The sequence below is a fragment of the Galleria mellonella genome, unplaced genomic scaffold (assembly GCF_026898425.1).
Source record: "Galleria mellonella isolate WM207_F2 unplaced genomic scaffold, CSIRO_AGI_GalMel_v1 utg78, whole genome shotgun sequence".
Classification (NCBI taxonomy): Eukaryota; Metazoa; Arthropoda; class Insecta; order Lepidoptera; family Pyralidae; genus Galleria; species Galleria mellonella.
Window position 1 is genome coordinate 5,105,402 of NW_026442151.1, and position 26,558 is coordinate 5,131,959.

The following is a 26,558-nucleotide window of genomic DNA, read 5'->3' on the forward strand; positions in this document are numbered from 1 at the left end:
GTAACTCCGCTTCTGCTATTCATATATCTTGCTGGGGCACTAGAGAGGGGTAATGGGTAAGGGTGAGCAGGTCAGTTAGTCCATTGTGATGAATTCCACAAGAATTAACCATAATAGTTTCTAGGACGAATCGCATGGAGGACGACTTAATAGGGTATATTGCTAGAAATGGAGCTCTTAGATTCCCATTACTAACAATCCTTTTCGCCCCAAGGTTGACTGGTAGAGAATACTACTAGCATTAAGTCCACCTTTTTTAACGTATTTTAATTTAGTCAATAAATTTATTTAAAAATCGAAGCCCTAAAAAATAATGTTTTAAAATTTTGAAAGTTAGCTGCATTATGATTATTTGTATGTACCTACGTAATATGTGACGGAAATTTGAACTAATTTTCATTGTTTCATTTCAAATGTTTACATTAACTGTTGGATGGAATTTATTAATTTTAATTGCATAATAGAAATTCTTTATAAAAATATTTAGGCAAAAATTTAATATAACAATATTTTTATATTAGCCGTGTGCCTCGACTTCGCACGAGTATATTTTTTTTAACATTTCCTTTCATACTACCTTGCCTTGATAATTACAAACACAATAAAAAAATTATCCAATGTGGTACAGGCGTTTTAAAGTGATGCGCTTATATATATTCCGCATACATATTTTTATGTAAACAGATTTTTGGCTGAACATAAGCTTTCGGCAATGTAGATGAGTGTTTAAATTTATCCTTAAATATTTAAATAATTTCTATAATCTTATTAAATTTAACAAAATCTATTGCAAATTTTAAAAATATTTATTTCATAAACATTTTAAAAATTATAATAAATTTACTCTACTCGTAAATTGTACTCACGCCATTCATTTATTAATTTATTTCTTAAAGGGTTTTGTTAGAATTAGCTTGCTATATACCTAACAATATATCAAACATTCAATTTATAGAACTGTTAATAGTTATTTATAGTTCGCCCACAGTATAATGAATACATTTCCGTCTGTCCGTCGAAACAATCGGGATAAATATCTCTCTCTCGATGATTTAATACGTGCCTACCGCCGCTGTAGCTGGAAATCTCATAATACCCAATCATCCGGGCGATCCTTAGGGAGCACTCGAATGCTCGGATCGCATCGGAATCGAGACGATTCGATTACGCACCTAAGTCCAGCATCTCAGAGGGTCAATAAAAAATGTAAAATCTATTACGTATTGTAAATCCGATTAGGAGCGTGCTAGAAGTTTAGAATCAATTAGAAAAATTTGGGAAAGATTTTCTTTGATTAGATTTGATCTACACCTTAAATTTTAATAGATTTATTGTAATTGTCTAGATTCGTAACGGAAAAGAAAGCGTTTTATCAATGATAATTTTCATACTTTATAATATTATGTTTTATTCTTAAATTTTATAATTATAGTGAGAAAATTTATGTTGCATAATTCTTGGTGTAGTGGTAACGGCTCAAGACTGTAGGTACCTATATTTCAATATAGGTACCTACAGTTTTGAGTCGTCCGATGGGTACGAGTTCCAACTTCGCGCAATATTTATATATAACATTTATTAATATATATTATATTATTTTACTGGCAATAATTTAATCACTGCAATGAAAAACAGAAAGAAACTTCGAAATAGGTATATATTTAGGTCAAAATGTAGTATATATATATATATATATATATTTGGTTTTTTGGTTTATTTTGGTTTGGTTTTTTTCTTAAATACATTCATAAGAGTTTTGTATCGTTTTCATTTTTCAATTTAACCTTACAATATAATTTCAACTTTGCACTAAATAATAAGTACAATATAGTAACCCTATCATGCGCACAAAGATAAAAATTTGACTTGTTTCTGTCACAGCATTTGTATGGCGACATTCTATCTATATAATCTAAGAAAATAAATTTGTATGATGACTAATAACAATAAAAGCCTTATGTTACAGTAGTGGTAGTCAACTATAAGTGCCGTTCAAAGGAATCTAATGAATTACTTGGCACACATTGTAAGACCCCGCTCTCTCCGTTCGAGTAAGACATAACTTCTCAAGTGACTTCGGCACTTCGGTCGACTTACAAAAGTTCCAGTGGAACGCCTCATCCCCTTTATACTCGCGACCTGTTGCATCCGGCAATAAAGTAAATCTGGGCTATCTTCCCTTGCCTCCGTTAAGACGTGGGGTGGCGCATAATATCACTACCTTCTATCCTCTGTTAAGACATTGAGAGAATGCATTCGGAAATTAGATTCTTTATTAACTTATCTATATTAATATTATATTATAACTATTCTTAAAAAATACAGAGGAGACTTGATTTATTGTATATATATATATATATGTTTGTTATAGATAATCTCAAAAACTGAACGACATTAAAATTTCTTTCGCCTTTAGAAATCTACATTATCAGCGAGTGACATACACTACACATTATTAAAAAAAAACAGAGTTACCTGCAAAAATTACAATAATGTAATCTACATTTTAAAAAATTGCCTATTTGTCGTACAAAAGCGGCAGTTTGACTAAATCCCAAAGTATATTTCACGTTATCCATGGTACTAAATATGTTTGCTATTCTTAACAAAAATCAGCTAATATTTTTTCGGGTACGTTTTGAATTTCCATTTGGTTTTAATAATTTACATAGAATTTTAGTTGACATCGAGTGTTTTTAAGTTTTATAGACTAATGATTTATGTGTTATTTTAAAATTTTAAGATTTCTATAGGAAAGAAATTGATAACTGTAATTTTAGATACACCAGAAGGAGACCACCATTTTACCAGAGGGAGACTTTGTACAAAAATCGTTTGCTTGGGCATCTCCGTCCCATTCGTGTTTCTACTTTCTTGTACTTGCCATTTTAAGTTGCATAAAAAAATATACAAGTGCATTAATTTATCGTCATCATTAAATCAGCCGTTAATTGTCCATTGCTAAACATAAGCCTTTCCCGTAACGGGAATTTTGCCAGTAGTTGCCACGCTTGACAGATTTAGCTTTTATTGTCATATAAATTAAATACAAAATTAGTCGTATAATGAATTAGCAAGAAGTATGTGTCAAGTAGTTACCTAGTTGTAGAATTAATGTTATCAACGGATGTCTCTCGTTGAACAATTGTGACAGTTAATAGTTTAAGAGATACTTAACATTCTAGGCATTTGTAACAGCTAGTTAGAGCAGTTTAGTCTTTATGAGATAAAAGTAACGAATTTAAAATTTCATCAGTTTTGAGAACAAACGGGACTTTCACCGTCTTAGTCCACATCATCGCTTACCATCAAGTAAGGCTGTAATCAATCGCGAGAGCCTTCCAATAGTAAAAAAAAAACTTCGTGTAATTCCTGATTGAAAGATATTATAATAATATAATAAACACAGTTAAACATTACTTAGTTATTTAAGTTAGTAAACATACAAGTAATTGAATATGTAATATGAAAAAGAGTTAAAGAAATCATACAAATACAAAAGACGTAAATAAAATAAATAATACACGTAGAAATTAAAAATAGTCTTACCACATGTTTCATACTGTTTCATCATATAAATTAGTCAAAATAATTTTGTCATTATTTACAATATATATATTTTATTAATAGTAATTAAACAAAATAGACACATATATACGCAATTGTCTTATAATGAGATCTACTATGAGTTCAAAGCAAATGGAAATATCTACTGGATTTATAATACGTAACTAAGTTTTGTAATAAAACAATGACGTATTGCCTCGAAGTTTCATAAAAGCGAATGGCGGGAGAATGCAGGAGTCTTAAAAGGCCAATTAGAGCACAATTTGCCTCGTCCTCCGGGGACCCGGGGCGCGGTGCCGATATGAAATTATTGCCCTACGACGCGCGCCGTATTGACGCGATCTTAAATTGCCATACTCTTCGGAGGAAGTCGACTGAAAAAATTGCTTCTTAAATACATATTATTGTTATCTGTTATGAGTATTTATTGAATTGATCCTTTTACTTTTTATAGTTCTGATTTCAAAATCTAATTTAAAGTAGGTATTACGAACAATTTAATAAAATATACACTTGTCTACGTACCTATTATTTAATTTATATTAAGAGAATTTGAATTTGGAATTAGAACTTTTTTATTTCGTTTTGGCGCGAAATTATCTTCTAAATTTCTAATCAGACATAAACAACCTAAATTCCTTTTACTAGGATTTAAATATTAGCAGAAAAATACATACAATATTTCTCTATTGCTATTTTGCTATTACTATTTACAACATAATTAGTCAGAAAAAATAAAATTTAAAATTATTTAATTGTACCTGCAAATTGTCATTTTACGAGTATATTTAACGTTGTCAACTTCGTAATAAATAATTTTAAGCTCTATTAAGTAAAATTTAAGGTAAAAAATAAAAAAATACATCTGGTATGAATTGGTGTAAGTAGAATCAGTTCTCGATGATATGAATTTTTTTTCTGTTATCACACACAGGCGCTTTCCTGGTGCCATATTGCATCATGTTGGTGGTGGGTGGGATCCCGCTATTCTACATGGAGCTGGCACTGGGACAATTCCATCGGAAGGGTGCCATCACTTGTTGGGGCAGACTTGTACCACTATTTAAAGGTAAGCTTAGGAGGATTAATAACATGAGGACTAGTTCCTAAGTTTTTTGGCTAAAAAATACTTTAACAAATCATTAGTAATTATATGACATACACGTATAATTATGGTATATACGTAAAAATAAATCAGATGTAATTAATTAGCATAGTAATACAATTAACATTTTTTTTTATATACATTTACATTAATTTTTACCATTTTATTTTCATTAAAACATAATAAAAATAAAATTGTAACTCCGCCTGCATTATCTATGTGCTTTGGCGGAGCAATAGGATAATTTTAGATTATAAATAAAATATAATAGACGAGGATCAAAGCAGATTAGATACTCCATCGTGGCGAATTCGACAAGAATTAACTATGACGGTTTTCAAGGGGGAATCACGTGGAGGTCGATCTGATAGGATATTTTGCTAGCAAATAACGGTGGTAGTTAGACCCTATTACTAACATACCTTTCCCCACAATTGACTGAAAGATAGGCCAGAGATCACTATTTCAATTATATTTTAGAGAATACGATATACCGTCTAGAATATTTAAATATAAAATGATAGCCTGGTCAGGTAGAGTTCGATGTTTAAAATTTTTGGACTGTTTTCGTTCTTAGCCAAATTAAGTTGCATTGCGAAACAATAAAACAGATTATGTTTTTCTAGAAAAGTAACAAACGAAACGCGTAGATAAGTTTTCGTTGGTTCGTGAGAATGAACGAGACGCCGGACGTTGCTATCTCTTATATCTAGCGATAAATATGTTCACCACTTGTATAGTGAAATAGAAAAACTTTAAGAAAAATCTAGAAGTAGGGTACTAAAACTACCTATTATATTTCTCAATCGGTTATAGTTTCATAAATGGCAAGGTCACGTAGAGCGAAATGGAGTCGCGGTGTTCCGTCTGAGATCTTGACTTATTGCCTGCTCTTTGCCGCAGACAGTTATTGCAAATGTAGCTCTACCCGCCGGAGTGGTCTTGAAGTTAAGCTTTATTGCTCCACACTCCAATAACGATATGGATAATGCTAAAGTTATAATACATTTTACCAGAGGGAGACTTTGTACAAAAGTCGATTGCTTGGGTACGTCTGTCCCATTCGTGTTTCAACCGTGAAGCAGCTGTGTTTGCATGGCTGTGTTTCGGTTTGAAGGGTGGGATATGGCGTGAATTTACAGGGTACAGAGGAATAACACCTGAGTCCTCAGGAATGGCAACGCATGGAGGGTATCATAGGTGAAACAGTAAACTCTGTTATGTCCATGGTACTGCTCATGTCTATAGGCGACGGTTACCACTTTCCATCAGGTGGGCCGTCAGCTTGTTTGCCATTCTAAGTAGTATAAAAAAAAAAACCATTTTATAAAATGTTTCAAAGTTATGAAATTAATAATAAGGCTTGATAACAGTGTTATTAGAAATACTGAGTAATTTGTAGTGTAGTATCAATAGTAAACAATAATAGGAATGGAAATAAAAAAAAAATCATGTTTATAATGTGGTAGTCAAAAGCATTTGTTAAAATAATTTGAAGAAAAAAATATTAAGCATATTAATTTATGCGTAATATTTCGATAAAATTTTGTTTTATATAACTAAATGTGTTCCATAAATTAAAAACTATCTTCAATTGTAGCAAAACTTGTTATTTTGATTTCAAAACTAAACTAATGAATCGATTTGTATAAAATTTCTATGGAACTAATCTGTAAGTATATGTTTTCATATAAAAAAAGATTTCCCAAATAGGTTTACAATTATCGGAGTTATGAGGTAACAAACATAAAAAATACAACCGATTTGAGAGCTTCCTTTTTTTGAAGTCGGTTTCAACCCTTTTTCAAAATAGTTTCAACGTACCTTAATATAAAGATACAAACGATTTGCGAAATTTTTCAGTATTTCATCTAATATATCATCGTCAAATCGTTTCTTAGTGGGTAACAAGTATCTAAATATCTCTATAAATTTCCACGTTTATACTATTCATAGAGTATTATATACTTATCTACTCTTGACATATTTAGTAAAAAGGGTCAGTATTTAAAAACAAAACAGAAAATAATAATATGCAATAACATATATGTAACCAATTAATACAAAAACCTCTTTATTTTAATTATTCCTTCCTCTTATTCACTATGAAAACATGTGAAAATAATTTATTAATTAAAAAAAACAGATTATACAAAGATATTAATTAAAATTATTTAATATAATATTTATTGCATTTAAAAAAAAAAAGATATAGCTATTAATTTCATTGAATATGATTAAAATATTTCGGCGTATGTCGCAAAATATACAAGATCCGCGATGCAGTGATAAACTTCGTTACCTATTCCTCAGATGCGATTGAAGCAAGGTATGATACGAGTCACCGCGAGTGCCGCGCCCCCGCACTTAGCGTCCATAATTGACACCATTTCCAAGGCGCCCCTTAAGTGCTCGTCCCATACGGTCGGCTCTCAAAAGACCCGGTAGATTTGCGGGGCCGGCTTATGCCAGTGATTTCATTTCAGCCGATTGTCACGTCGCCCTACTGAGTGCCGGCGACGATATGATTTTTGAAGGGAAATAAAATTGGTAATGGACTGGAAAGATGCTATAGAAACTGTGGTCGTATACTTGTCGGCAATATGACTCGGTTTTGTTCTTTGCAATAAAAAAGCGTGGAAAAAAGGCTTTTTAGTAGTAATAACATAATTTTTCTTCTATCGTGCTCTCCTTTTTACCACGAGCACGCTCAACTGTATTTCAAATTATTTTGTAATTGAATAATTAAAAAAAAATAACCTTATTTATGCCAAAGAATTTTGCACGCCTAATTTCATGACGATAGGTTAGGATTTCATGACGCACGTTTAAAAAGTAATTTATTTTCTAAACATTTAATTATTATTACATCATTAGAAAATCTTTTTAACTGTAAATTGTTATAGAAATTTTATTAAAATATAGAATCATTTTCTAATATTCCTTTCATTTCGAAAGTTTTCAATAGTATAATAATTATATTGGTAAACGATTTTTATGTTTTAGTAATATTTCTATGAATAAACGTTAGGTATTTATTCAAATTTTGAATGGCTGCATAAGGTATCAGTTGTCATATGGTCGCGACATAGAATGGGTCACCCCTTCCTCTCCCGTGGGTATCGTCAGATGCAACTAAGGGACCTTAATGTTTTTAAAACGTTACCAAAGTCTAAATGCGGTTGTCAATCCGCCTGCCAACTATTGGTAAGTCCCCCCTTATGGAGGAAGCCTATGTTCTGCAGTGATAAAATAATTTTGCATCATTTATAATAAATCAGGTTCTAATTTAATGTTACACATAACATGTTGCTTTTTCATGTAAAAAAAGCGAGCTCTAATGTTTTATATAATAAATTTAATAAAAAAATTTACGAATGCCGACTATATTATTATTAGCTATATGTATATTATTATAATTTGTGTTAATATTAATTAGTTAGTATAGTTTATAGGTAATGTAGGTTTGTGTATTTTTCTCTGTGTTGTATAATTCAAATAAAGTTTACGCATTAATTCATTTATTAAGTTACTTATATTATATTTAATTCAATTTAGTACGCAAACAATTTACTTACTTATATTCTCTTTTCAAGTTTGTAAAGTCGCTTGTTATAGCTAGTTTTGGATTATATCCACAGGAATCGGATACGCCGTGGTTCTGATAGCTTTCTACGTGGATTTTTACTACAATGTGATCATCGCTTGGGCTCTGCGTTTCTTCTTCGCTTCCTTCACCACGATGCTGCCATGGACCAGCTGCGACAATGAATGGAACACTCCCTCTTGCCGACCGGTCAGATATATAAATAAATAAATATACTTACGACATTATTCAATTCAAGTGGAGTAATCAGAGACTGCTTGAATGTTGCATTGCTACACTTTGCTGTACATTTTTAATCCAATGTAGCAATAGGCAGCCCCATATTGCCGTCACTTGGATTAATAATATATTTTCGATCACTTATCTTAATATAGACACAGTATAAATATCAATACTGAAGTACCTAATATAAGTATAAAATAACATTATTACATATTGATATTGTAACATTATCCTGTTACAATGTTCCTTTACGCAAATATCCGAAACTGCATAATAAATTTTAATGTGTAAATTTATTTTTTCATTAATTAGAGAAATAGGATGGGTTTCTCGATAGGAAAAAATGAATCTGGTAAGTATCAGTAACAAGAAAAATAACGTTTGCTAGGTTAGCTAGATATTGCATAACTTTCGTTGGTAACAACTACTTAAGTGTTCATTCACCCTGGACATGGGTATCTCCTCTTAATTAAACATTATTATATCGTATTAAAAAAAACAAGCCTGCAATTACTGTTCTCACTATATTAATATTTGCAGTGAAGAGAATCTTTTAATAACAGTATGAGGTTCTTTAAAAAAAGTATATTAAGGTTTCGTCTTACGCAACACTAAATATATAATTATAAATAATTAAATAAAAACAAATAAATATTTAAATTAAAAAAGTGACTATTATAAAATGTTTATATGTATTACAGTTTGAAGCTGTATGGAATACTACTATCATTGCCAATAAATCTCGTTCAAGAAACAATAGCACCTCTTCGACCGTGGGCCCTGCACAAACCCCTCCATTTACATCTGCCGCTTCGGAATATTTTAAGTTAGTCATTTTTAATAATATTAAGTAAATATTATAATTTTTTAAATATATATAATGTTATTTGCCGTGTGGTCCTGGCATAGATTTTTTTTTATTTTTTGGTGGGTGAAAATGGTATGGTAACCCCGCCTGCGTTAACGGGATATGCTGGCGGAGCACCAGTGAAGGGTGATAGATGAGAATGAAAACAGGCCAGTTAGCCCATCATGATGAATTCATCAGGAATTAACCATGACAGTTTCCAGGGGGAACCGCGAGGAGGTCAGCCTGGTTGAGTATATTGCTAGCATTGGGATTCTCAGCCCTCATTACTAACAATCCCTTTCCCCTCCCTGGCATAGATTAGGCCACCTTTTCTTTTCCTAAGGGAACTTTATGGTAGAGGGATGGACAGCAGCGCAGCAGCAGCGCTTGTTCGCGCAAGAGGTGTTTTAACACCTCTAAAAGCCTAACTGTGGTTGCCAATTCGCCTGCCAAGCGTGGCAACTACTGATAAAATTCCCCTTATGGGGAAGGCTTGTGTTCATCAGATGACGGCTGAAATGATGAATGACGAAATATTATAATTAAGTATATACAATATATTGCCGTGTGGTCCTGACCTAGAGTGGGCCATCTCTTCTTTTCTCGTGGGTGTCATAAGAGGCGACTAAGGGTCACTGGTCGAGGGATGGGCAGCAGCGCCGCTCTTAATACATCACCAAAGCTTAACTGCGGTTGCCAGTTCGCCTGCCAAGCGTGGCAAATACTGGCAAAACCCTTGAGGGTAAGCCGATGTTCAATAGTGGACAGTTAACGGCTGATATCATCACCTTTACAACGCAGAATCTGAGAGGAGAGAGGGCGTACAATAATTCAATATTTACTAATGAGTATTTATGAAATTGAATGTTTAAGTCTTCTCAAAAATTAAGTACGGATAAGGAGATTTGTTTTCTTAATGCTATGATTATTGAACGAATTTTTAATAGAGTCTTCATTTAGATATTACGGGAGGATCCCTGATGATTTTTTGTTATTATAATATAAAGCTTTTGTAATAAAACAATAAATTGAGTTGTAACCAAGGCACGCAAGAAAGAAAAAAAAATTTGATACTTTATATATATTGCTTTTTTGTGTATACATTATTTTATCTCTTTACTGTGTATGTCTGTTGTTATTTGTGTGTTGTAAATAATCCATATAAATTATTATTATTAAAAAAAAAGATTAATTTGAAATTAGCACCTAAATTGTTGTTTACAGTCGTGCAATATTGGAGCTTCAAGGTAGCGAGGGTTTACACGATTTGGGCGCAATCAAATGGGACATGGCGTTGTGTTTGCTCGCAGTCTACATCATCTGCTACTTTTCACTTTGGAAAGGCATCAGTACTTCTGGCAAAGTATAATGAATATTTTATATACATGTATAAATAAATATTACTCTGTGTGGTCCCGGTAAAGAATAGGCCATCTCTTTCATTCCCGTGGGTGTTGTAAGAGGCGACAAAGGTATTTTAATGGTCGAGGGATGCGGAGTAGCGTCCCTCTTAAGACATCATCAAATCCTAACTGCTGTTGCATATATATATATATATATATATATATATATATATATATATATATATATATATATATATATATATATATATATATATATATATATATATGGCTGTGTTTCGGTTTGAAAGATGGGATATGGCGTGAATTTACAGGATACAGAGGAATAACACCTGAGTCCTCAGGAATGGCAACGCATGGGGGGTATCATGGGCGAAATAGTATACTCTGTTATGTCCATAGTACTGTTCATGTCTATAGGCGACGGTTACCACTTTCCATCAGGTGGCCCGTCAGCTTGTTTGCTATTTTAAGTTGTATAAAAAAAATAGTTTAAGTTAAACTTGCTTTTCTTGTTTTCCAGGTGGTATGGTTTACAGCTCTTTTTCCTTACGCGGTGTTACTAATCCTTTTTGTTCGCGGCATAACTCTCCCAGGATCTGCTAACGGCATCCAATACTATTTGAGTCCAAACTTCGAGGCGATTACGCAACCTCAGGTAATAAAAACTTAAATCCAAATTATATATTTAAAAAATTACATATATTTTGAAAGATATAGTATGAGCTTTGATACTGAGTTTTAGACAAATGTCTTTGTTATCCAATAAATTATATCGTTGTGCAGGTGTGGGTAGACGCGGCGACACAAGTATTCTTCTCGTTGGGACCTGGATTTGGAGTACTTCTCGCTTACGCATCATATAACAAATACCACAATAACGTATATAAGTAAATACCCTTTTTTATCTACTTATCTACATTTTGCTTTTTCCATGTTTTTTATTTTGAGATTTTGATGCGAGAATTTGTTGGATATAAAATTTTAAGTCTAAAAATGTATAATAAAACTTTATCAACAAGATAATAATACCTAATTTTCAACTTTTCGCTTCTTTACTTAGTAATTATATGTAAATTACATATGTTTTATAGAAAATTCCTATAAACCTGTATGGTAATTCATTTTTGGCATTGATTGTACTAATAAACAACATTTGACTTTGTCTTTTGTATGAAAGCAATTTACTTACCTTTGTAGATACCTTTGTAGTACTTATGTTTTACTGCTGCACAGCTGTGTTGCATGTCTTATTAAATTTTCATATATTGTGCTGCATTTCATTTCATTTATAGCTATATGTAACATAGTACTCAACGTTCCTAAAGAAGTTTTTAGTTGTTACTAAGTTTATGTAATTAATTATTCATTTTGTTTGTAAACAAATTTTTAATCTTTATAATCTGCATCATTCTTTGAAAGAAACAATAGTTTTCATTTATTCATTGATTCACCTCAAAAATTTAGGTAGTAATAATAACTAGTCATTTGTCTTTCTATTCTTTCAGAGACGCTCTCCTAACCAGCGTGATCAATTCGGGCACCTCATTCGTGGCCGGCTTTGTTATCTTCAGCGTACTCGGCTACATGGCGAAAGCTTCTGGAAGAGATGTTCAGGATGTAGCGACGGAGGGCCCCGGACTAGTATTCGTCGTTTACCCAGCCGCTATAGCCACCATGCCCGGCTCTACTTTCTGGGCTTTGATCTTCTTCATGATGCTATTGACACTCGGTCTTGATAGTTCTGTAAGTCGAAACATGTTGATTTTACTAGGTAATATTATACTATATATATAATATAATATAAGGTAATATTATACGTTATACTATCATTTTATAGAGCCTATGTGTTACCTTTGCGATATCCCATGGTTCAAGAAATCTATAGTCTCCGAGGCTTGGCATGAGCCGTTCTTAGTAGACTCATACGCATACTTGCTATCGAATGACAGTTGCAAATCACATGTTCTACGGATTCCGAGAGATAACTTCTTTGTAACTATGTTATAAAATTTGGCATAGGTACAAAGAAATAAAGAGAAGTAAATACTAAATAAATACCTAAATAAATGGTCTAATATCCCCATCCCGTACATACCGTGCCGTGTGGTCCCGGCATAGAATAGGCCATCACTTCCTTTCTGTGGGTGTCGTAAGAGGCGACTAAGGGAGGGCGAGGGATGAGCAGCAGCGTTCCTCTTAAAACGTCTCTAAAGCCTAACTGCGTTTGCCAATAAGCCTGTCAAGCATCGCAACTACTGGCAAAACCCCTCAAAGGGGAGGCTTATGTTCAGCAGTGGACAGTTAAAGGCTGATATGGTTATCACGTACATACAGCAGGGATAGATAGTAGGTACCTATTTGTATATTTTAGATAAATACTAATGTTTCTTATTTACCTTTACAGTTCGGCGGTTCTGAAGCGATAATAACAGCACTGAGTGACGAGTTCCCTCCAATCGGTCGTCACCGGGAACTGTTCGTGGCATGTTTGTTCACTCTATACTTCTTCGTGGGCTTGGCGTCTTGCACTCGAGGCGGTTTCTACTTCTTCCAACTGCTGGACCGATACGCTGCGGGTTACTCTATACTGGTTGCTGTCTTCTTCGAGGCCATAGCTGTGTCCTGGATTTATGGTAAAATTATTGGATTCTTTTCTACGTGGGTATCGAGCGGATCTAGGGGTCCCATCGCTATCAATATACCCTTGCTAGCGATGGGGCCACTAGATCCATTACTAACAATCAATTTTTTCTTCCCATGTAAAGTACTTGAAAAGATAGGGATAAGGGGATAGAGATAAGTACTAGCGACTATACAGGGTATAATGCCAAAAATGGGACCCCTAGTCCTTGTTGCCCCATTGTAGGTTAATTTTCAGTCTTCCTGAACTACATCCACTTTGGAAAACATAGTAACCATTAATTAATTAAATTCACTTCTTCTTCTCTGTCATCTATCACAGGTAAACCCACTTCCCTAAACAAATAACGCTGGGGGAGTTACAATTTTATTACCATCCATTTATAAAAAATACTATGACAAAAGTTATATTTCCATGAAAGTTTGAAATAGGAACGTTCAGGTATAGAAAGATTCTGCTAAGATTTGTCATTAAAAAAATACCTATAACCAAAATGACATTCTCAATCATCCTATATCCAGGTACAGAAAGATTTTGCGAAGACATCCGGGACATGATCGGCTTCCGGCCTGGACTATACTGGCGCGTGTGCTGGCGGTTCGCAGCTCCTCTCTTCTTGCTTTTCATCATTGCGTACGGTCTCTTGGACTATGAGCCCCTGCAGTATGAAGACTATGTGTACCCTGTCTGGGCTAACGCATTAGGATGGGCTATAGCCGGTTCCAGCGTCATGTGTATTCCGACCGTCGCTATTTACAAGATTATCACCACTAAAGGGACTTTCTTTGAGGTATGTTCACATTTTTTTATAACGCATGGGCAAATTTGCATGTAGCTCAGCTGATGGTAAGTAACTCATCATACCAGCCATTGTCTGATCACTGCTGAATGTAGGCCTCCCCTATAGACATGTAAAGCATAATATACCAGTACAAGAGAAGAAAATCTCAAAATAAAACCTGATACTAAACTGCCTTGCCAGCATTGATTGTAGACAACGCCAATCTTTTTTGGGAAAAACTCCATACCCAGCAGTGGGGTGTTAATAGACTCAGATGTGTGTTACACAAGGGATTGAAAACAGCGCAGTTTCTTTTAATAAGAAACTTGCTAAAAATAATCCAAGCACCTTCCTTCCTCATCTTTATCAGCTCAAATATATGATTGTATTATTTGTCAATTTCTTTTAGCGGTTACGTATCCTCACGACTCCATACGCGGACACGGAGAATAACGGTGCGGTCCACAACGGCGTGATAGTGTCAGAAAGCGGCGGAGTACGGCTGGCCTCAGCATGTCACACCCCCACCTCCCCCCAGCCACCCTCCTCCACTACCCCGACCCTCACTCCCACCGCTCCTCCTATATCCTCCTCCGCCGCGCTCGTCTGAGCACAACTCTCCTTTGACGTCTACTACGTCTAGAACCGTCTAGACTGGCAACACTCCCGAGTTGTTATGTCCCGTTGTCTTTATGTTAAAAGCATTATAAATCATTTCATATGCGCGAAGACTATTTACTTTTAATAATAATCTTCAATCATTATCGTACTATTCTTATTTCATACATATATATTTCGTATTTCATACATATATATTTCGTATTTCATACATAGTATAAAAAATATGGGTATAAAACTTTTGTAAACAATTCTATATTTTGAAATATTTTTAGATTGGTAGTACTTGTAATGGAAATCAAATAGGATGTATCTTTAATTAATCGATTAATAATGTTAATTTTATTTATATAAGTAAGCAATTATCAAAGTATATAAACTTAGCTAACCTGTGCGATGTTTGCGTACAAAAGTATTTAGTGTCAAAAATTATAATAAGTACCTATTCATCCCTACTGTAGACGGTTAAATTTAAATGTTTGAGAACGGAAAGTTGAAATGTTGAGAGATCCGTGATGAGCTCCTAAACTAGGCATATATTGCGTCTACATGCAATAATTATCTATGAAACCATATTGAAGAAAAAAGTTTTGAATATTGATAATTTATGGTTTCATTCCCTTCACTCACATTACATTTTTAAATATTACAAAACTTGTGATTAATTTTAATGTTATTGAATTATTATGCGATGCTAATAAAAATACTTTTATTTTATATTTTTAAATATAACATAAGACATATTAAACTAATTAAGTAAAAGGGTTAGATTAAAAGGGTAGTTAAAATGGATTAAGTAATGACTGTTTGTATGATAAGCTCGGCAGCTCGTGCAATGGGGTCAAGTACCTTAAATGTAAATATTTAAGAAAAAAAATGTTTAATTAAACAAATCGTGTGTTACTCTTATATTTACGGTATATAATGTAGCTTATAATAAGTATTATAAATGTCTACTATTTGACATCTATAGTTATGTATAATACGAATATAATTCAGCAAACCGTCGATGTGTTTAGTGTTAGTTTCTATAGATATTATTGGTCACAAGCATTGAGGTTGAAGCTGGAACAACTACATTAATTCACTATCCACCGATTTTTAGCATATTCTGTGTTGTAGTGTCTATGGTCAGAGACTATCCCCCTTATTTATGGAAACTAAAACCTACGAATCTATTTTATCTACATATTATACTGTTTTGTCACTTTCAAATTAGGAATTTAGCACAAGAGACAAAGCAGTTTAATAGCTATAATAGGTTTATTAGAAGTTTGACATTTTTAGAAATAAGGGGGTACATATTTTACTAATTATATTAAAATATATAGTCTCTGGTATATTGATATTATTTTGATTTGAATATTTCCCCGTACACATTCGGTGGCAGTATTTTAAATAATTTTACTTCCCATCATATCGAATATTAAATCCAAAGGAAATATATATTAATTTACTTTTAACATAAGGTTGTATATTTCGGAAACGTGTATTGTAGCATTAATAAAAATAGTATAAAATGTACGTTATAATATTATATATCTACTTACTTATCCATTTTAAAACGTACATTTTTAAAGTAGAAATTTCTGTAGGTTGTTACCAATAGATATTTACATAGAAGAATACTATAAAATATGTCTATCTCCTTCGTATATAAGTATATAATATGATTTCTTCTTATCTCGTTAGAGAGAAGTTAAATACTTACAAAAAATATTTAGTCCTAGTGTTGTTATTAAAACTAAATTGTTATGAATACTTATTATCAAATAATCATAAGAAAAATGAAATGCTGTGTAGATAATAGAAAACAGTAGTATTAATTAAAATAGGTACATTCAATGTTATTATCACGTATACTAGTATAATAAATGTTCATATACCCACATACATGTACCAATACATATGTATGTCATTTCGCCTAAATATATACATGTTATAATTATATTCACTTATGAATGTATTAATTATTGGACACCTATAAATGTTTACTCATCCTTCTTCTCTAAATGTTATGGTTATTAAACGTTAGGTGCTCCATTTTTTTTAGACAGAATACTTTTAATTTACATATTTTTATTTATTTGCCTACCATTCATCACTCCGTCCTGGGCAATGCGGACTGATGAATTGTAAAATATTTTAATTAGTATTGACAGAGACTGTATACATATTACTCATAAATAAAATATATAGTCTCTGGTAATTATTTATATCATACTTATTTATCAATGGTTCTTCCAAAAATTAGGCTGTGTGCACTGTATTCTACACATGCTACACTCGATTTTATTCTGTGGTTTAATGGAGTAGTTATAGATTAATCTTTTCACATAGTAAAAAATTGCTTGTATGCATTTAACAATTTTAAACCAATATTATTGGGTATATTAATATTAATCTCACGATACTAGTGTTTCGTAGCAGTAATGGTACCATTTTCAATGTTCTTCAAATATTCGATGTTAGATTTCAATGTGGCGAGTAATTATTGTCTCTATTATAGTTGTTGATATTATATGCTCACGATCACTAGTCATACCAGCCATTATGACTACTGATTTTAGAATAAATTTGTTTATACTTACTGTAGACGTGAGTTTCATTTAAAACCTTTTATGAAATTTAGTTGCACGCAGTTGTAATTTTGAGATTATCCTCTCAAAATTACAACTGCGTGCAACTAAATTTTTAACTCCTCTGTCTGCATCTCCTCTATCATCACTGTATCACTTTTCGAAGATCGCAGGTTCGATACCTACAAAACATATTTATATGAATTCTCTTTTATGGCTCTGGATCTATTCTTTACCTATTTAGCTAAATGCGTAATATATGCAATATTAGGCATTGTAACTTGTGGTTTCGCCAATGAGATTACAGTCGTGACCATTAATTTAAATTTAATTTATTCATAATTCTTTTAGCTTTCTAAAGGTTGAAATTATAAGTATGTATATATGTATATATCGATAATGTATCTGGAACAGTAGAAAGTTAATTATAAATAGATAATACTAATTAATTTTTGATATCTTTCAATTTTTATATATTAAATTCATTAGCATTCTCTTGAAACTATGATACTGCCTCTGCAGAGCAATTTAATAGCTAAAAGTATTATTTTTATTTCAATTTTTTTTTCTTATAAATTGCAATACCGTTGTTTATCGCAGAAAAGCTAAGAACGATTTAAAAAAAGTATATTTAATTTATCCAGCAATTAGAGAACAATCTTGCTACATAATATAATAATTTTCTTAGTTATTAGTAATTTAATATTTTTTTGTGATTAAAATATTACTTTCGAAAAAGAAAATTAAATTGTTAAATATAGTGACAATTACTTTTATATGGATGTAACAACGAAAAATTAATAAATTTTGATGAAAAATTTAGTAATCGTTGATAAATTGGTGGCACATTTAATTTGCACAATGTTTGCTGTTACTGAGAATAAACTATAGACGATTAAACAGTAAAGTAATATTGTGCAAGATGAAGAAAAACAAAAATCACGTGTTAAGATTTTTTCAAAATGTTCTTAGTCTATGACGGCAAATTCCAACTCTGACATTGACATTTAATGTATTGACACTTAAACTAAAAAAAAAAAAAAAATGACTTTTGATGGCGATCTCGGAATTGTGTGAATATCGGCATCTGTGGAACGGCAATTTTATAGAATTTTCTTGTTGCGATTTAATATTTCTATTTAAATTTATTATTGTAGTGTAAAATCGATATGGAGTCTAAAGATGAAGTAAAATCTAATACGGAAAAAACTATATTTGACGCGATCGCTCAAGGCGATTTAACGGAATTCAAAAATATTTTAGCGCAACATAAGGGCGGCGTCGATTTCTTTGACGAAAATGGTATGACTGCTCTTCAACATGCAGCATATAAGGGGAACAAGGATATGGTGCAATTGCTGCTCGATAGAGTAAGTGTTTACAACTTCAAATTACAATTATTCTAGAATAACCTATCGACAATAAATGTTGGTATGTAATGTAAAAAATCAATTATTTATGATATCAACTTTATCTCGTTATCCAAAATTGACAAACGAATATTCTGCGAATTTAATTCAAATCATTTTAGTATGTAATATTTTGATTATTAGTACATTAAAACATTTCTATGTACCCAATTACTGCTAAGTACTATGTATTGCTTCTGCATATTATCTTAAAAGACCGGCAGTCCATTATGGATATCAAGCTCATTATATTGTTATCTTCATATCAGCTGTTGTCCACTGTTGAACTTAGGCCTTTCCTAAAAGGGTTTTACTAGTAGTTGCCATGCTTGGCAAGCAGGTTGGCAACTGCAATTTAGCTTTGGTGATATTGTAAGAGGAATGCTTCTGCCCATACCTCAACCATTAAGTTCCCTTCATCATCTCTTACGGCAATCATGGGAAAAGGAGGGGTAGCTCATTCTTTACAGGGATCACACAGCATAGAATCGACCATGTCAGTAATAATATTTAAAAATATTAGTACTGACAACTCTGATAGAATGTATGATAAATTTTTTTAATACTTTTTCAAAAAATGTAATTTCATTTTGTTTTTGTTCAATTCTAGGGTGCAGATGTAAATTCTGGGAAACATGAGTACAACTATACAGCATTACATTTTGGTGCATTATCTGGCAGTTCTGAAGTTTGCAAATTACTACTGGATGCTGGTGCCAAGCCTACTGCTACAAACTCTGTGGGACGAACTGCTTCACAAATGGCTGCTTTTGTTGGAAATCATCACACTGTAGCCACTATCAACAACTTCATACCTCGCAGTGAAATTGCTTACTATTCTGTACCGCAAGGACAACAAACTGAGCCATATTTGCTTCCTATTTTAGTTGATCCTCTCCACAAGTTTGTTTTGGGTGTCAATATTCACCCTGTCCGATTAGGCCTCAATTTGCAACATACACCTAGTTTACTAGAGAATGCCGATGCAGTAAGCAAAGTGCTTGAGATGCTATGTAAAAGAGAAATGACACGAGGCAGTGAAACAAATGAGGTGATGGCTTTCAAATACCATTATCTCTCATACATTGTTAGAGAAATCAATAATATAAGAGATAAACAGAAACCTAGTTCTGAAAAAGAAGACAAGAAACATGATATTGTTGAAGTATTCTCTAAAAAGCTATTAAAACCTGGTAAAGATGGTGTCTCCTTAGATTTGATGGATACATTTCTCAAGGATTGTGTGAGGGAGTTTCCATTCAGAGAGTGCACAACATTTCACCAAATGGTGTCTTCATTGACTAGTAAAAATCCTCCTTCTGCATTATCTGTTATAAACTGTACAATTAATGGGCAACGTGGTTTTGTTGACGCTATTCCTTATTGCAGTACATGTGGAGAAGAAAAACCAGCTAAGAAATGCTCTAAATGTAAGTCTGTGCAATATTGTGACAGAGAATGTCAACGTTTACATTGGTTTGTCCACAAGAAAGCATGTAATAGAGAATGCAGTACACCCAATTCTGCATCTAATGCAAAAGTTGCTATTGATACCAATGAATTGAGTTCGGAGCTTCAAAATCTTGTAGCTGGATAGACTTTAAAATGTAATTGTGACATATAAATATTATTGATCTATTTCCTCACTTTATTGTAATTAAATGTGTATGTATAAATGGAATGGCTGCTTACTTTATTTCAGAATATAGAAAACATTTACAACATATCTTATTTTTTATTTATTTATATTGAATTTAAGACTATACACTTCTCACTAGAAAACAGTGTATAGTATTCAAAATGTGGCAAAATTGATAGAAACAGAATTCATACTTAATTATAAAAGATTTTAATATACATAGCTAATATATAATTGGTGTTTTATATATATCATGAATTATTTCTCTCTGCCTATCTTACAAGGGGTCTGCTGCGAAGATGCAAGTAGTAATTAGCGTGTTGTTGCTTGACTTTCACCGGATGTTTCTTGATCCTGTCGTAGTTGTATGAATATTCATTATTTGAAGTCCTATAATCTATATATATAGTCTGAGAAATCCCTAAAAGTGTGAGAGTTTGATTCCCGCATAAAATTTGCATTTATGAGTATGTATATTTATATTGTATGGATGCTACGCGTGTAACATTATAAAAAAAAGGTTGATACATCACTTGTACCTCTTACAACCTTGTACCCCATAGTGCATACATTGGTTTTTAACTAGGTGGCGCTGGGATATGTCCAACCTTATTTAAATATTCCGATTTGATGTAAAGTTTTACCTCGTAAAAATAACAAATTGTAAAGACAAAACATAAATTTTGTAGCTACTTATTTTAAAAATTCGATGAAGACCAATCTTAGAGCTTAGTATGGAAATAGTCTCTTTATACCAGAAAAAAATCATCATGTAGTTATACTATATTCCTTCATTTAAAACAGGCCTTGTGCACAAGTTTCTAGTATGCAAAAGCGCCTACATTTTAAATGTAAGCAATATGATAACCAGCAAAAGTATTATTATCTATACTTCTACATTACATTATACCTAAAGAGGAACGATTTGTTTGTTTGTGATAAATAAACTCAAACTACTTAACTGATTAAAAAAATTGCAAATTCTATTTATCCGCGCAGTTACTTATATCGTCATAGTCGTAGAATACTGACGTATCTTTATATGTAACATTTGTCAGATCTGTCAGTATTCTACGACTATGACGATATAATTAAAACAGCTAAATATACAGAATAAATTCATCAAGTAGGTATAATCTTTTTCAATAGTACTCAATGAAAATATAATCAACGAATAATTGACTCAGGCATGAGACAGCTTGGTGATGTCCTATAACTAAATACAAAAATGGTTAAATGTTGCTATTTGTTAATAATTTTACTAAGAGCTGCGTTTTTATATTTATATCAGCCGTTATTTGTCCACGGCTGAGAACTGCATAGGCCTCCCCCATAAACTGGTATAAGGAATAGCGCTGTTATGTAATGAAATGGTCATCCAGCCTACGCTAATGGTGTACGCTGGCGGGGCACCAGTGAGGGATGATAGGTGACGATGAAAGCATGTCAGTTAGCCCATCGTGACGAATTGCACTAGAATTAACCACGATGGTTTCCAGGGGGAGCCACGTGGAGGTCGACCTGATGGGGAGTAGCAATACACTATACGTTAGCAACGGAGTTTGACAACCGCATTGCTAGCAATATGCCCTATTAGGTCGACCTCCACGTGGTTCCCCCTGGAAACCATCCTGAACAATTATTGTTGAATTCGTCACGATGGGCTAACTGACCTACTTCATCCTCACCTATCATCCTTCACTGGTGCCCCGCCGGTGTATACCGATAGCGTGGGTGGGGTTACCATTCCATTATTATCCATTAAAAAAAATATACTATATGCAATAGCAATGGGGCAGTTAGACCCCATTACTAACAATCCCTTTTTTCCGCGATTGGGGGGATTTGCCAATAGTTAGCACGCAGGTTTTTTTAATGGGTGATAAAGGAATGGTAACCCGCGCTATCGGTATACAGCGGCAGAGCACCAGTGAAGGATAATAGTTGAGTATGAAACGTATCAGTCCCATCGTGACGAATTCAAGAAGAATTGTTCACGATGGTTTCACGTGGATGGATTCACGTGGTTCAGGAGAAACCACATGGAGGTCGACCTAATAGGGCTTATTGCTAGCAATGTTAAACTCCATTGTTAACAATCCCTTTTCCCCTTTGATACGCAGGTATAACTACAGTTTGGTTTTTGGTGATGTTTAAAGAGATGGATCATTAAATTCCCTTAGTTGTTTTTTACGACACTCACGAAAAAGGAAGGCTCATTCTATCGGCCATCGGGACCAAATGGTAACAATAATAATACCTTTTAATAAAAAAATGGTAATTTTTTCATTAAATAAAAAAAAAGTTATTTTTTTTTTATTAAATTCTATTGAAACAAAACATAAGCCTTTCCTAGAAGGGGACTTAAAAGTCATCTTTGAGTAGCTTTGTCCCACTCGTATTTCTCCTGAATCAGCACTGCTTGCATGGTTGTATTTCGGTTTGAACGCTATATCCCACACAGCAGTGAAATTACAGGCTTTCGGGAATGGCAGCGTGTGTTTAATACCTTGATCATCATAATTTATTTACGTCGATTAACATTTTCCATCAGATGTGTCGTAAGCTTATTTACCATTTTAAATTGCATAAAAAATTGGTTTAAAAGGTATCAACATCTGTTATGACTTGTCAGCGAGAATAATTTCAAATGTATACTAGTAAATGTATATATAGATATATATATAAAAAAAAAAAATTGTGTTACAAAAAAAGTCAACTTCAGTTGTGGCAAAAGCAGTTATTTTGATTTAAAACTAAAATACTGAACCGATTTTGATAAAATCTATGGAGGCGATCTGTAAGTTTAACTTTTTAGATAAAATAATAATTTTGCAAATTGGTTTACAACTGACGGAGTTAGAAGGTAACAAACGTAAAAAATAACAGTAAATTTATATTGTACAGACTGACTGTCGACAAAAAAAAAATATTACAAATACTTATACCAGACAGAGCACTTTAATAGCAGGTAAAAAAATAACTATAGAAAAATAATATATTTACTTTATAAAAGTTGACTTTGACAGGTAAATACAAGATATTTACATATTTACATTGATTTTATTATATACACTAATCGTAATCGATATAAACAATAGACAATTATTTATTTGTTGCTTATGTAAATTATCTTACGTATAGAACTTAAATATTTCATAATAAAAAATTTACCTTTTAACATTAAGCACTTTAAATAAAGATCTTTTGACAAACTTATGAACTACTTCATATAGTAATATGCAATATTAACATTATAATAAGTACTAAGCATAATAATATTATTTCATTTGCTTCAGATAAGGCACGGTTATCACAATAGCATAAATTCCAAGTACAATATATTTAAGTAATACTACGAGGTAGTTAATGTAATAAAGACAATAATATTATAAAATAAGAATTGGTATTCATAAAATCATCTTTACAAATAATTGCTACTTTTAAATTTTATATTAATTGGCAAGTATTTTGTGGTAAAGATATGTATAGACTCTTCCAATAGAATTAATGAAAATATAACCAAATGTTGAAATTAACCATTCATCCAGAAATATTCTCCAAATGAAAACAATAACGAATTGAAACATGTTATTGCTTAATTGATTTTTTATTTATATTACTGGACATCAAAATACTGTCAATGGTCGTAGCTAACTATTCATTTGTTTACATTTTCATTTAGTCTATTCCAACAGGATATAGGTACTAGTGGTACATAAAAGAAGGACGTAACAATTTTTAAAACACAAAATTTTGAAAGCACAATTTCTTAACTTATCTAGAGCGATTAACATATTGCAGATTAAATTTGGTCCCTCGTCTTCTTTTAATACTTCAAAATAATTAGCTGTCCTTATTTATCAGCCTTATTTCTATTAAATCAATGAAAAAGGTCAACCTTCGCCAAGTAGAGCGCTGATCGTGAAACTCTTGATACGTCGGCAAGGCGCCGGAGCAGCGGAGGGTGGGGAAGGTGCACGGGGTGGTGGTGGTAAAGACGGTCCCCATGCGAACCCATTATGTACAGAAGTGTTTGGCCAAAGACCTAAAGGCATCGGCATATGAAGAGGACTCAAGTATTGCAATTCAGGGGGATACAATGGAACAGGAGGAGGGGTAATATTTTCAGGAGAAGCGACCAATGGTGCAGGAGACTCAACGAGTGGCGGTGATCTCGGCGATGACGATCTTAAACTTCCTTCTTCGGAGCAAGAAGACGCTGCGTCGGAACACGGACGCTTAGCTTCACTTGATTCTGTACATGTTTGCTCTGTGCTGTCGTTCCCTGGTTCTACACTCTTTCTTTTACATTTAGACTGACCACAAGCACGGAAACCTTTGGCGAAGGGATTGTTGTCAATCTTCAATTTGGTGATACGATCATTCTGTGAACAAAAAATGAAATCGTTGTATTTTTATTGGCTGTACAGCTTTAAACGGTTCGTAACTACGGATATGTTCTTATCTCATTTCGAGAATGCAATTTAAACATCCGCTTCCGCATACAACCCCGCTGCTAATAGGTTGTAAGGCATAATTGTCGCACATGTGCTGTAGCACGGCTTGGCGACAGGCCAATTAGCACGGCATGCAAGCATGTCGCCGTCGCACGTCGCTCGTCGCCCGCCTCTACTGCGAACTGCGACAAAACGACGGCGCCAGCGCAGCCACTGCACACATCGTGCTTAGCACATACCGTAAAGCGAAACACGATACTGGAACCACCCACCCCTTGTATTTTCTTAAGTGACGGTGACGTTTTTGGGCAGGTCAATTTAATAATTTGTAATTAATGTTTAGAGCTCCTTACGGATTACCTTTTCTTGCATTTGCTCTTCTAACTTTCAAATCGTTATCTAGCAAAATTTCTGACCACAAATAGTCTCGTCTTGATATGCGAAGTCGCTTGTAAATTATTGTTTACATGACATGATAAGGCGGCGCCGGCGGGTACCGTTTGCTCAACGTACCACCAGATAACCGAAATGCTTACTGAGATAGCAAGGAGTGCTAAAAGCTTGTTGTTACGTGGTTGAAATTCACTTTTTAAGTTGGTCGGTTAAGGCAAGAAGGGTGCTTGAGAATTGTCGGGCGCCGCCCCTGGTCCGCCCTGTCGACCGTGACGTCACGCCAAAAACTTGCATCCTATTACTTTTTACGTGACTGTTCCACATATTGGCGACTGTCGCCAGTTTTTTTTAGTACTGTATAATTAGGGTCTGGGCAAATTTGCTCTATTTATCTAGTGCTGACTTAAATTATTGGGTAGAGGTTTACAAACAACGATGACAGGATAACGGATGACGGTTTTCGTGATTGAATTTCGTAGTCTTTTGTGGGTGAATCTATTATATGTATGTTTGTAATTGAAGCATCGTGCCACCTAGTTACGCTCTAGTATAACGTGTCGGTGTTTATGAAAGAGATTTTCTAATTCGTTGATAATTCATAACAATTGGTTAGTCGGCAAGCGATCGTCTACCCGAGTATAATGTGCAATGATATGCCGCTGGCCATTGTCCGATGTTTAGTCCCGTTAGCCGGACAATTCCCGGATAATCCCTCAAAGCTGCCGAATATTGTCATTGTAAATGGACGCCACAGTAAATTCGCGCCTCGTTGCAGTCAACTTCAAAAACGCTGCAGGAGCAAAGAGACCGACTATGGTCTAATTACGAAGGGATGGATTATGCAAGAAAACTGTACGCTGCGTTGAGCAACAATGAGATAAAGTTAAAGTTTTGGTGTCGGTAAACAAACAGCAGGGGGCTCTATTTAAGAGGTACCTATAAATTTAATAATTAAATAAATTTATACGGAATTATAGATACCTTAATGTTTGGAAACCAAGCTGAAAAAGCAACATGCTCTGTCCAACTCATACAGGGACATTCACTGATCAAAATATAGATAAAGTAAAAGTTGCACAAAGGATTTTTCGGTTGTAAATAATGTACTAAATGTTGTAATTTGATCTACAACTAACATCGAATACGCTGGTGACCTAACGACGAAGTAAAATGGACATGGGCAAGATGGATGGACTTTGAACTAACGCTGTATCGAAGATACTGCGAATAGTAGAGAGTCAGTGAATTATGTTAGCAAGCGACTGTAATAAGTAGTAAAACAACGAGAAAACTTACGACCCATAATGCGTGGATGTGGGCTGA

General features: G+C 33.4%; 3 protein-coding genes across 3 annotated transcripts in view; 2 read left to right on the forward strand and 1 right to left on the reverse strand.

Annotated features, from left to right (window-relative positions):
• Positions 1-17,350, forward strand: part of LOC113517647 (sodium-dependent dopamine transporter) — a 32,156-nt gene extending 14,806 nt beyond the window's left edge. The window contains exons 3-12 of the mRNA XM_026902401.3: positions 4,502-4,636; positions 8,314-8,468; positions 9,203-9,327; positions 10,576-10,714; positions 11,236-11,370; positions 11,499-11,602; positions 12,221-12,458; positions 13,120-13,348; positions 13,878-14,146; positions 14,547-17,350. Of these exons, the coding sequence (XP_026758202.1) occupies positions 4,502-4,636; positions 8,314-8,468; positions 9,203-9,327; positions 10,576-10,714; positions 11,236-11,370; positions 11,499-11,602; positions 12,221-12,458; positions 13,120-13,348; positions 13,878-14,146; positions 14,547-14,747 (1,730 nt within the window). The 3' untranslated portion in view covers positions 14,748-17,350. The remainder of the gene's footprint in view (positions 1-4,501; positions 4,637-8,313; positions 8,469-9,202; positions 9,328-10,575; positions 10,715-11,235; positions 11,371-11,498; positions 11,603-12,220; positions 12,459-13,119; positions 13,349-13,877; positions 14,147-14,546) is intronic.
• A 1,024-nt stretch (positions 17,351-18,374) lies between these two features.
• LOC113517223 (ankyrin repeat and MYND domain-containing protein 2) lies at positions 18,375-20,467 on the forward strand. Its single transcript, XM_026901823.3, has 2 exons — positions 18,375-18,704; positions 19,354-20,467. Exons 1-2 carry the CDS (start codon positions 18,504-18,506, stop codon positions 20,338-20,340), a joined length of 1,188 nt encoding a protein of 395 aa, XP_026757624.2. The 5' UTR covers positions 18,375-18,503; the 3' UTR covers positions 20,341-20,467.
• Positions 20,468-23,370: 2,903 nt separating this feature from the next.
• LOC113517572 (T-box transcription factor mls-1-like) overlaps positions 23,371-26,558 on the reverse strand; it is a 48,809-nt gene continuing 45,621 nt past the window's right edge. The window contains exon 5 of the mRNA XM_026902281.3: positions 23,371-24,770. Within this exon, the coding sequence (XP_026758082.1) occupies positions 24,279-24,770 (492 nt within the window). The 3' untranslated portion in view covers positions 23,371-24,278. The remainder of the gene's footprint in view (positions 24,771-26,558) is intronic.